The following is a 13,545-nucleotide window of genomic DNA, read 5'->3' on the forward strand; positions in this document are numbered from 1 at the left end:
TTTCCGGTGCTCAGTACCGGCAGTTAATAATCATCAACACCGGTACTTTTCATGAGAGTTATGTTAAAGACATATTCATTTATGGGAAGAGTAAGTGATTTGCCAAGAATAACAGGAAGTTGAGCCAACCCAAGACTAGAACCTGGGCCCTTATTTATGAGGCCTTGCGTCAGTTTTGCGCCGCCGGTGCGTCACTGTTTGTGACGCACCAGCGGCGTAAAATATGCGCCTTGTTGCGCCATATTTAAAAAGTGACGCATCTAGGTAGATGCGTCACTTTTTAAACCCCTGCGCCACATTGTACCTGTGTCAGGTATAATGTATGCAGAGGGGGCGTTCCCCCGCAAAAAGTCTCGTAATAGTGACGCAGTGAAATCTATGAGATTTCACTGCGTCACTTTTAGGATTCTGTTGCGTCAAAATCTTGCGCCTGCCTCACAGCAGGCGTAAGACTGATGCAAGCCCTTTCAAATGGGACTTTCCCCATGTGAAAGGACGCATTGCTGGAGTTGCGTCACTTTTGTGACACACTCCAGCAATGCGTCACTTTTGCGCTTACAGATACGTCAGAAATACTGACGTATCTGTAAGTCCTTGCGACATGATACGTCATACATTAAATATGACGCATCATTGGTGTCGCAAGGAGTGCGCAGTGAAAAGTGATGCATCGCTGTTTTCACGCAGCGATGCGTCACTTTTCATAAATGAGGCCCCAGGTTCCCCAGCTCCGATGTCAGCAGCTCTGGCCATTATGCCACAGATCCTGTTCCCACTTTCATGGTCGGTTGCTTCTGTTTTAGGCAGCGCTAACAGAAGCAATGCGCAATCACTTATTTTTTTCCACATTAACCACTGGCTAGAGTGTGTCCCTCTGCCACTCAGATGTCAGTGGAAAAGCAACATGTCCATTCAGCCTGTGTCCCATGTACGTTTGGTGGGCCGATCAGCCGCTTAGAATGTCAGAGCCGGGGTAGACATAGTGAAAAATTCCTGACCACATAGGCATATTTCCACCCTCATTTATAGGCAAAAATCCAGATACCAAACATGAGAATGCTAAGAAGCTCTTGGTCCTGTGTATAAAAATGTAATAAGGGATTCCCTATCTGCACGTTTTGTTGATCGTGCATTCTATGCTAAACACTGAAATGTAAAAGTGGTGCGACACCCAGGCTAGGGGTCTAATAAATTACCTAAGTTACTTTTCCATCATTAAGGCAAAATTACACTATAGTACATATAGGTATGCCAAAAGCAGATCTGTCATTTTGTGCTATATTTTAGCGGGAAATGGGTCCTTGCATTTATTTTTTCCATGATGATATATTTAAACAAAAGTAGCACGAACAACAGAAGCTTGCATTCTCTTGTTCCTGTGCATTTGTCAGAACATTTTAATGTAATTTATGCCCTTAGGTAACATTTTACTGTGAATGGTGCATAATTACTCCAACTGGTGTAATGGCGTAATTTTTAAACTTTTTTACGTAATAGGGGTAAAGCAAAATTCCAAAAATTACTCAAATCCCTCCGGCAAAATGTAAATGTTACCCAGGCTAACCCAGACTCACTTTATCAATACTTTGGTGAAAACATATGGCTCCGGTCCAGGGAAGACATGGCTTGGCAGTTCGGGCTGGGCTGTTCCCATGAGGCACAGGGTCAGACTGATTTGCATATGGCCATCTCTGAACTGGGGTTGCAGAGTGGGCTAAAGAATGATGATGGATTAAACCCAGATCAGTTGACCGTGGGGTGAGTGCTTGCAATGTTCAACTCTCCCTCCATCATCCCCTTTGGTTTTGCTTTGTTCGCCCTAAGTTGGCAGGGTATGCCCAGACGTGGGTCCCTTGCTCACTTTGCCACTGGATTCAAGCTAGCCTGGCTGATTAGCCAGAAACCGGTCACAGGGTGCTTGTTTCCGGTCAAGGGAAGACATGGCTTGACAGTTCGGGCTGGACTGTTCCCATGAGGCACAGGGCCAGACTGATTTGCATATGGCCATGTCTGAACTGGGGTGATGGATTGAGCTAAAGAATGATGATGGATTAAACCCAGATGAGTTGACTGTGGGTGAGTGCTTGCAATTCTAAACACTCCGTCGATCATTTCTACATATATTAAAGTAACTTACCAGTGTATGTGATCGATAGCCATTCGCAGACATGTTGCGAAGCAAGCTGGTGTGACGCGAATCTATTGCAAACTGCAGAGTGAAAAGAGTAAAACATTTAGAGGAATAGAAATGACCAGAATAACACCCATTTTCTTTGCTAAAAGTGATGCTTCATGATGATCGGCAACAACATCTATACAGAGCCTGCTGAACAGTTCGGCATCATGTAAAAGACACTAAGACCTTCAGCTAAAACAAGTAAGCCCAAGTTTGTAACAGACTACACCCGGGGACATAGGCAGGCCTTTAAGTGGGAAAAAAAGCTGGGGGTGCTCTAAAAGGGGCGGAGCAAACCTCTTAAAGGGGTGTGGCCTATCCACATAGGGGCGTGGTCTAAATAAAGATATGTATGGATAACGCCATACACCCTCCCCAGAGGCGCAAGTAGAACCAAATTTTGAGGGGTGGCGCTAAGAAAACATTTTCGGGGGGCTAATTCTTCAAGCAATAGGCAGAGTGGAGGCTCAGGGGCTCTTCAAAGGGTTGAAAAACAACAAAGCCTCATTAATAAGCAAATGGTGTTTTAGAGACATGTGAAGTACTCTGTGCGGCTGTGTGTTTGGAGTCTGGTTGCAGGTTGTCCGTCTTAAGCTTACCAAAAATAAGGGGCTAAATCTATGAAATTACAAGTTTTTTTTATTATCCTTAGTTCTAGGTAACTTACCCAACAAACAAAGCTTTACTCAGAATGACTCGGAGATAGGTGCCTGAAAAGTCATTAATTAAAGAGAGGGCTTTCTGTCCTAAACTGTGACACTTCCCCACAGTCCCGCATCATATGATAAAAATCTGTATGAAAGGATCTACAGCGTGCACAAAGGTCAGCGGCCTCAGGATCTAGCCTGGCAAATCCAGCTAGAGCAGATTGGTGCAAGAGAAAAAAAGAAAACGGACTACCTCTGTGAGGCCTGAAAATAGAGCACGATAGAGACCCATTTCGCGGCCCCCTGAAAATAACTGCCAGTGCTCAGACCCAGACAGACCCGGCCCACTTAAAGCCCTGTGCATAAGTATCATTACTGCATCAGGTGCAGAGACATTGTGGTCCTGATAGGTGTGTGCCCCTTCCACCCTGTAAGAAATCGCATGACTGGTTGAGAGGGGTGAGACCCTACTCAAGCAACGACCACAATCATTGTCAAAATAAGGCAACAACAAACCTTAAATTAACCTGTACTCACCCCTTGGTAGCTTGGCACTGAGAAGTCAGGCTTGACTCAGAGGCAATTCATAAATTATTTATGCAGCCCTTCAAACAGTAATAAAGTGAAAACACGACAAAAAAGAAGGTTCCTTTCTGTGGTTTTTAAATAAAGTTTTTTTCGAATGTAACTTGTAAAGTTGGACACTTATCTAGAAAATTCTTCTATCCTCAATTACACATATACCAAGTGAACCATAACATAAATTGTATCAAAAACCATATTAATTAAAAAAGAAAAGTTTCTTGTATCAAATAATTTGACATAAACAATTTCTTGCACTTAAAATTACATACATATTTCATTATAGATCATACACGAAAATTCAATGTATCAACATGTAGAAATCAATTTAAAAAGCCAGTATTGTCGACGCGTTTCGGTGCTTAGATGGTTGGAACACCTTCCTCAGGACTATGATTAAAAACTTCTTCAATCTAAAAAGGTATATGGAACATTCATTAGTATACAGTATATGAGGATTTATTAAGTCTTTTTACAAAAAGAGTTTTTTCTAGGATCATACAGGGTCAAAGCTACAAGTGATCATTATGTCTTACATTTATAGCATTTTTCAATTTGCGGTACCAGTCTTGATCCTGGAGTGGGGTAGCCTTTTATAATGTTATATGCCTCAGCTTTGTCGTCAAAGGATCTATATATAAATTAATAATCATTTTGAATTTATATTCCAGCTACCACTATAATACATTATCTGTACATTGTAACTATCAAAGTATTTGGCTTACTTTGTGATAGTTCGTGGAGTCTTGCAATTTAGGAGACACACTTCAAGGCGCTTTGTTTAAAACGGATTATGTCGGTTTATGTCATCCTTTCCATTCCTTAGTATCTTTAGGAATTGCAGAGGTCGTCACTTCCTGTTTAACTTGAGGGCGAACCTTTCACCTGAGTAGACAATAGGAATTTCGAGTATTTAGGATATGCTTAGTTATGGTTAATTATAAGCATACAGGGAGATTTTCAGTTTCTATTTAAGTTATACACGGATATACGGAAAGATGTTAAATTTATTTTTTATTTTTGACATTTAAAGGAGCGAGAGTACTATGGTATACTGTTTTCTCTCGCATGTATATCTACGAGTATAAATTAGATCACAAAAAGAGGGACTGACAAAGTGCAGGCAGATGTAAATCGATGCTCATTTGAGATCGTATTTTTTAATCGATTTAGCTTGAGTGTACAGCCACTAACTCGGGCAGAAACCCACACCATAACCCCCTGAGTCTCGTGTTCGTACGCGCCTCTTACCTTATTCTGCGTTAGCACGAACCGTCTGCCTGGTCTCCCCGATCTCCAGAGTCGGTATGAAGACTGCGGGTGGCGGTTCTATTTATATGTGTAGCAATTGTTTTTAATTAGATAATTGCCTACACCTAGATCATATTGATGCTTTGCTACGTAAAAAGGAGCGCCATTTTGGTGGTTTTTAATACCGCGCTGGTTAATGTTTTGTACACATAAGAAAACGGACTCCGTTTTTATAGAACATTTATGCCGAATTAGAGTATATAGATAAATACTCATTTATTTGAAAAGCCCCATTTCTGGAAATCATGAAGATGGTATAATAACTATTGATGATGATGATTTGAGATGGTGACGAGTGTCGGGCGATACAGACCCACTAACCTTACTCACGTTTTAGTTTTGACTATTAGGATTGTATATTATACATGGGGTACTATTCCCTTATTCATGGCTAGCTTCTTTAGTTCGAGGTATTTAAACCTAGTAGGTATAAGCTCAATCGTACAAGTATATTTTGTATATTACTTGCAGAATAGCGTCCGCCATTTTGGTAGTTTTAATGAATGGTGTAACTTTTCTGATGTTCGATTACGGACTAAGGGTCCACCAATCACTTACTCTTTGGTACATGATTTCGTGAAAATTAGATGCACAATTATATGGATGGGAAGGACGCTCGTGTTGTTAAGCTTTCAGAATGTAGAGGGCTAGTCCCGTGATCTATATTTGGCAATTTGTGTGAGGGGATCCAATTCCATGATTATTAAAAGGGCTCATTCCCATACATAAAGAATACTAGATCTTGTGTGTTCACTACATACATTTAACTGTTACAACAGAGCGTCCTTTTACACTGATTCAACAAGTATCCACGACAGTAACAATGTAAGTGTTGCATGTATAAGATTAGATATCATCTTTAAGATTGGTAAAATGCTGTAATTTAGACATCCAAGTGTAACACAAGACTACAGTCAAGGAACTATTGTCTAGTATGTTTACTTATATATAGTACATATGTTTTGCATACATATCCATTTTATTCTACGCAGATTAACATTCATATTTATCCACTATATTGAGGTGGAACAGTGTACGTACATACATGTGTTCATTGCAATTTGTATTTAGTATAGTCTAATTTTTCTAATTCGAGTATCACAGCATAAAGTTACAGTGTGCTAATTTGATCTCATCCACGGTACTGTGGTATTACCTGACTAATCTTTCCCACTCTTCTCTATTGTTAAGGCCATAATTATATGTTCGAAACTTGGACATAAAAAACTGTTCCCTCTGTTTACGGTTTATGTCTATATCCCCTCCTCTTGTGGTTGTCTTTATTTTTTCTACTATGAACCATTTGAGTTCATCCTCTTTATGTTTTTCTGCGGTCCAATGGTCAACCAGTGGGGCATTTTTCTTATGATTCTTAAGGGCTGATCTATGTTCCGACAAGCGCAATCTCACTTCACGACCAGTTTCGCCAATGTAGCCCTTCTGACAAGGACAAATTATAAGGTATATCACATTGGATGTTCTGCAATTGACATGGTCATTCATCCAATGTGATATACCATTAAGTTCTATTTTGTCAGATTGGACAATTGATTTACAGTGGGAGCATGATCCACACGGTTGGTTACCTCTAATGGGCTTTCCTTGGTCAATACTTAATTGCCTGCCCTTTTTAGGTTCTCTGTAGGTATGGACCAGGCAATTACGAATAGTCCTATTCCTCCTGTAGGAAAAAATAGGTTTCGGAAGGGGGGTTTTACCTTGTTTATTTAAGATAGACCAGTTTTTATTGATCAGATTTTTGATTTTCCAACTTAAACCATTATAATTTGAAACCATTACGATGTTATTTTCAGGTTCTTGTCATTTCTTGTTTGGTTCAAAGAGGGATTCTCTGTTCTGATATTTGGCTCTTTTGTAGCTATCTCTTATTAATCTCTTGGGGTATCCTCGTTGGAGTAGTTTAGTTTTCAGGTTTTCAGCATGTTTTCAAAGGTGTCTTTATCAGTACAATTCCGTCTTATTCTTATGAATTGACTGTAGGGGATCCCTTCTTTTTGACTTTTGGGATGGTAACTGTTATGGTGGAGCAGAGTGTTTCGATCAGATGGTTTAACAAAAAGCTCAACACATAACTTCCCTTGCTCTGCCTTGATTTTAATATCCAAGAAGTCAACTGCCACTTGACTCTTGTTCGCTGTGAATTTGAGGTTTCCATCCCCACAGTTTAGCCACTCTATGAATGTAGTGAGGTCGGTCTCACTCCCTTCCCACACAAAGAAAACATTGTCTATAAATCTAGACCAATGTTTAATATTTTCATAGAATGGGCTCAATTCATTGTATATGTGATGTTTTTCAAAATTACCTACATATAGGCAGGCAAGGCTCGGCGCACAGGTAGCACCCATGCTCGTGCCCTTTATTTGACAAAAAAAGTCACTATTGAATAAGAAAATATTATTCAAAAGGACAGTTTCAATACACTCTACAATGAATGTATTTTGTGCAGAGAGATAACCTTCCTCATCGCTTAAAATGTCTTTCATCATTTTAATGGTATCATGTTGAGGTATGTTGGTGTACAAGGACTCAATGTCTAAGCACACCAACCATTGAGTTTCATTATTAAAAATGATACCTTCAACCTTAGATATCATGTCTTTAGTGTCCTTTATGTAGGACGGTAATGTCTCTACCAAAGGGCGAATAAAGCAATCTGCATACTTACTGAGTGGCTCCGTGATGGAATCTATACCTGACACCATGGGCCTCATGGGCGGATCCCTTATGTCCTTGCGGACTTTTGGAAGCCCGTAAAGGGCAGGTATTTTAGGATGATTATTAACTAAATATTTGTATTCATCTTCACAGATAATGCAGTCCTCTTTAGCTAAGGTGACTATCCTTTTGACTTTCCTTTTGAGGTTGTTCCACTCGCCTATGTTGGATTTCCTGTAGTGGGACTTATTGCTAAGTAGGGCATACATTTTCTGATTGTAATCTTTTGTATTAAGGATCACAATACTTCCGCCCTTATCTCCAGGTTTGATTGTAATGTCATCATAGGTTTGTAGGTTTGTTAATGCCACCCTTTCTGCTTTAGATAGGTTGTTGGTAGTCCATATCTTTTCATCTAATAATTTTTCAAGTCCTATAGAGATTACTTTTTCAAAAGTATCCACCTCTTTGGTAGAGACATTACCGTCCTACATAAAGGATACTAAAGACATGATATCTAAGTTGAAGGTATCATTTTTAATAATGAAACTCAATGGTTGGTGTGCTTGGACATTGAGTACTTGTACACCAACATACCTCAACATGATACCATTAAAATGATGAAAGACATTTTAAGCGATGAGGAAGGTTATCTCTCTGCACAAAATACATTCATTGTAGAGTGTATTGAAACTGTCCTTTTGAATAATATTTTCTTATTCAATAGTGACTTTTTTTGTCAAATAAAGGGCACGAGCATGGGTGCTACCTGTGCGCCGAGCCTTGCCTGCCTATATGTAGGTAATTTTGAAAAACATCACATATACAATGAATTGAGCCCATTCTATGAAAATATTAAACATTGGTCTAGATTTATAGACAATGTTTTCTTTGTGTGGGAAGGGAGTGAGACCGACCTCACTACATTCATAGAGTGGCTAAACTGTGGGGATGGAAACCTCACATTCACAGCGAACAAGAGTCAAGTGGCAGTTGACTTCTTGGATATTAAAATCAAGGCAGAGCAAGGGAAGTTATGTGTTGAGCTTTTTGTTAAACCATCTGATCGAAACACTCTGCTCCACCATAACAGTTACCATCCCAAAAGTCAAAAAGAAGGGATCCCCTACAGTCAATTCATAAGAATAAGACGGAATTGTACTGATAAAGACACCTTTGAAAAGCATGCTGAAAACCTGAAAACTAAACTACTCCAACGAGGATACCCCAAGAGATTAATAAGAGATAGCTACAAAAGAGCCAAATATCAGAACAGAGAATCCCTCTTTGAACCAAACAAGAAACGACAAGAACCTGAAAATAACATCGTAATGGTTTCAAATTATAATGGTTTAAGTTGGAAAATCAAAAATCTGATCAATAAAAACTGGTCTATCTTAAATAAACAAGGTAAAACCCCCCTTCCGAAACCTATTTTTTCCTACAGGAGGAATAGGACTATTCGTAATTGCCTGGTCCATACCTACAGAGAACCTAAAAAGGGCAGGCAATTAAGTATTGACCAAGGAAAGCCCATTAGAGGTAACCAACCGTGTGGATCATGCTCCCACTGTGAATCAATTGTCCAATCTGACAAAATAGAACTTAATGGTATATCACATTGGATGAATGACCATGTCAATTGCAGAACATCCAATGTGATATACCTTATAATTTGTCCTTGTCAGAAGGGCTACATTGGCAAAACTGGTCGTGAAGTGAGATTGCGCTTGTCGGAACATAGATCAGCCCTTAACCCCTTTAGTGCTAAGGTATAATTACTCTGCTGCTGCAATTTCCATTGAAATCAATGGAAAGTCCATGACGAGTTACCCTTGTCATTAGCGGCGAAGAGGTTAAGAATCATAAGAAAAATGCCCCACTGGTTGACCATTGGACCGCAGAAAAACATAAAGAGGATGAACTCAAATGGTTCATAGTAGAAAAAATAAAGACAACCACAAGAGGAGGGGATATAGACATAAAACGTAAACAGAGGGAATAGTTTTTTATGTCCAAGTATCGTACATATAATTATGGCCTTAACAGTAGAGAAGAGTGGGAAAGATTAGTCAGGTAATACCACAGTACCGTGGATGAGATCCCATTAGCACACTGTAACTTTATGCTGTGATACTCGAATTAGAAAAATTAGACTATACTAAATACAAATTGCAATGAACACATGTATGTACGTACACTGTTCCACCTCAATATAGTGGATACATATGAATGTTAATCTGCGTAGAATAAAATGGATATGTATGCAAAACATATGTACTATCTATAAGTAAACATACTAGACAATAGTTCCTTGACTGTAGTCTTGTGTTACACTTGGATGTCTAAATTACAGCATTTTACCAATGTTAAAGATGATATCTAATGTTATACATGCAACACTTACATTGTTACTGTCGTGGATACTTGTTGAATCAGTGTAAAAGGAGGCTCTGTTGTAACAGGGAAATGTATGTAGTGAACACACAAGATCTAGTATTCTTTATGTATGGGAATGAGCCCTTTTAATAATCATGGAATTGGATCCCCTCACACAAATTGCCAAATATAGATCACGGGACTAGCCCTCTACATTCTGAAAGTTTAACAACACGAGGGTCCTTCCCATCCATATAATTGTGCATCTAATTTTCACGAAATCATGTACCAAAGAGTAAGTGATTGGTGGACCCTTAGTCCGTAATCGAACATCAGAAAAGTCACATCATTCATTAAAACTACCAAAATGGAGGACGCTATTCTGCAAGTAATATACAAAATATACTTGTACGATTGAGCTTATACCTACTAGGTTTAAATACCTCGAACTAAAGAAGCTAGCCATGAATAAGGGAATAGTACCCCATGTATAATATACAATCCTAATAGTCAAAACTAAAACGTGAGTAAGGTTAGTGGGTCTGTATCGCCCGACACTCGTCACCATCTCAAATCATCATCATCAACAGTTATTATACCATCTTCACGATTTCCAGAAATGGGGCTTTTCAAATAAATGAGTATTTATCTATATACTCTAATTCGGCATAAATGTTCTATAAAAACGGAGTCCGTTTTCTTATGTGTACAAAACATTAACCAGCGTGGTATTAAAAACTACCAAAATGGCGCTCCTTTTTACGTAGCCAAGCATCAATATGATCTAGGTGTAGGCAATTATCTAATTAAAAACAATTGCTACACATATAAATAGAACCGCCACCCCGCAGTCTTCATACCGACTCTGGAGACCGGGGAGACCAGGCGAACTGTTCGTGCTAACGCAGAATAAGGTAAGAGGCGCGTACGAACACGAGAGTCAGGGGGTTATGGTGTGGGTTTCTGCCCGAGTTAGTGGCTGTACACTCAAGCTAAATCGAGTAAAAAATACGATCTCAAATGAGCATCGATTTACATCTGCCTGCACTTTGTCAGTCCCTCTTTTTGTGATCTAATTTATACTCGTAGATATACATGCGAGAGAAAACAGTATACCATAGTACTCTCGCTCCTTTAAATGTCAAAAATAAAAAATAAATTTAACATCTTTCCGTATATCCGTGTATAACTTAAAAAGAAACTGAAAATCTCCCTGTATGCTTATAATTAACCATAACTAAGCATATCCTAAATACTCGAAATCCCCTTGATTGTCTACTCAGGTGAAAGGTTCGCCCTCAAGTTAAACAGGAAGGGACGACCTCTGCAATTCCTAAAGATACTAAGGAATGGAAAGGATGACATAAACCGACATAATCAATTTTAAACAAAGCACCTTGAAGTGTGTCTCCTAAATTGCAAGACTCCACGAACTATCACAAAGTAAGCCAAATACTTTGATAGTTACAATGTACAGATAATGTACTATAGTGGTAGCTGGAATATAAATTCAAAATGATTATTATTTTATATATAGATCCTTTGACGACAAAGCTGAGGCGTATAACAATATAAAAGGCTACCCCACTCCAGGATCAAGACTGGTACCGCAAATTGAAAAATGCTATAAATGTAAGACATAATGATCACTTGTAGCTTTGACCCTGTATGATCCTAGAAAAAACTCTTTTTGTAAAAAGACTTAATAAATCCTCATATACTGTATACTAATGAATGTTCCATATACCTTTTTAGATTGAAGAAGTTTTTAATCATAGTCCTGAGGAAGGTGTTCCAACCATCTAAGCACCGAAACGCGTCGACAATACTGGCTTTTTAAATTGATTTCTACATGTTGATTCATTGAATTTTCGTGTATGATCTATAATGAAATATGTATGTAATTTTATGTGCAAGAAATTGTTTATGTCAAATTATTTGATACAAGAAACTTTTCTTTTTTAATAAATATGGTTTTTGATACAATTTATGTTATGGCTCACTTGGTATATGTGTAATTGAGGATAGAAGAGTTTTCTAGATAGGTGTCTAACTTTACAAGTTACATTCGAAAAAAACTTTATTTAAAAACCACAGAAAGGAACCTTCTTTTTTGTCATATTATTTCCCAGTCCTTTCTGGGTTCATCAGGGAAAACTCTCTCTTTTTCCAGTATAAAGTGAAAACACAACACAAGAAAAACCCCACAACAACTTAGAAATAGATTAAAATGCAACAAATAGAAATACCAAAACGACAAAAATCTGATCAATAGTACTGGAGAGATACAATTTTAAAGATTTAAGTGAAAATAGGCCCAAGAAGCACAAAGCACCCACTGTTGACATCTGGTTACGCGGAACCGTGACATAGTTACAAGCTTAAACTGACCACAATGGAGCGTGGGCTAGGCTACAATGACCCAGTTAGGCTTGTTGAACAAAAGAATCTTAAATCGAGGTTATGGATCCTCTCAATATCTAAATGTGTTTATTCTGTGGAGTTCAAGGCACGCGTGCGGCAGGGAATGCTGAGGTATGCATTTAAGGACCTGCCTTGACGTGGTTGCAGAGCAGGGATGCCAAGGGCCTTGGTGCAAACAATGAAATGCCACTGTCCCCCATCCGCTAATTGGACAGTGCCAAAACAGCCGTAATTATGGTTCAGTGGGTCCCTAAACCCCAGAGGCCCCGGTTCTCACATGCTAAAGGCGTGCATTCCCTTCCATACAGTAGCACTAAAAGTCTCTGTTCAAATCTCTTATAACGTGCGCCAGCGCTGCTCACCCATTGCTCTGTTTACTTAATATAGATCTTTAATTGAGCCTGTGAGATTTGAGTGGAATTTATGGACAGCAGTGTTAATTTGCAACTCTAGTGCTCTTTTCACATCTTCACAAATAAGAGGTAGAGTGACAGTGTAACATATTTGTTATGATTACTGCACCCTATCTGAAATATTAATGCATAGTTAAGTTGGGATTACTGGACCTTACTTATGTTGTCATTGCCATTGAATGTTCTTAATTTGGACACTCTGGAACTTTCATGTCACCTGCATCCTGTTTGTCCTGACCCCCTCTACCCATCAGCAACATCCCCTGTATAAAGCATCTGTCTGCCTATCCTGACACCTTGACGCGCGTTCTGTCCATCACTTACCTCATGTCTGTTCAGTCAGTCCCTATATCTACAACCCACAGTCTACTTGCCTGATACACTATCTATTCCGACAAACACTGCACCTCCATCACCCATCTGTCTCTTCCTGTTCTAATACATAGCACAAGACCTGTACATCACTTACCAACCTGCCTGGTCACACTGTTGGTCCATCACCCCTACGTCTGCCTGTGTCCATAACACTGTTTCATCAGTCCCTATTTGTAGATCTCTGACCTGACACATTACCTGTCCATCGCTTGCAGGCCTCACCCTGATCCCTTCTCTTTATCTCATTTTTTGTTTATGTTATTTTCATCACCAATTCCGTCTGTTCTTCTCAATATTGCTTGAAAAAGCACCATTTGCCCACTCTTTTTTCAAAATTTTCTTGGGGGAAAACTCCCCCCGAATCCCCCGTAGGTGGTTCAGGGTCGCTCGCTAGCCACAGTGAACTACAACAATTGTTTTACGCATCACCACTTTCAAATGTCACCAGCCACCATTGGGCAGTGCTTCAGCAGCATAGTTGTCCTTCTTCCTGGAAGAATCTTCACAAGTACAGAAGTAGTCTGGGGGGCAATATTTACATCTGGGCTTTCTTTTGGAG

The 13,545-nt window shown here is 39.2% G+C and overlaps 1 protein-coding gene across 1 annotated transcript in view; it reads right to left on the bottom strand.

Annotated features, from left to right (window-relative positions):
* Nucleotides 1–13,545, bottom strand: part of LOC147706375 (cadherin-like protein 26) — a 359,502-nt gene that overhangs the window by 18,654 nt on the left and 327,303 nt on the right. The window contains exon 18 of the mRNA XM_086932874.1: nt 2,138–2,209. Within this exon, the coding sequence (XP_086789000.1) occupies nt 2,138–2,209 (72 nt within the window). The remainder of the gene's footprint in view (nt 1–2,137; nt 2,210–13,545) is intronic.

The sequence above is a fragment of the Lissotriton vulgaris genome, chromosome 7, assembly GCF_964263255.1.
Source record: "Lissotriton vulgaris chromosome 7, aLisVul1.2, whole genome shotgun sequence".
Classification (NCBI taxonomy): Eukaryota; Metazoa; Chordata; class Amphibia; order Caudata; family Salamandridae; genus Lissotriton; species Lissotriton vulgaris.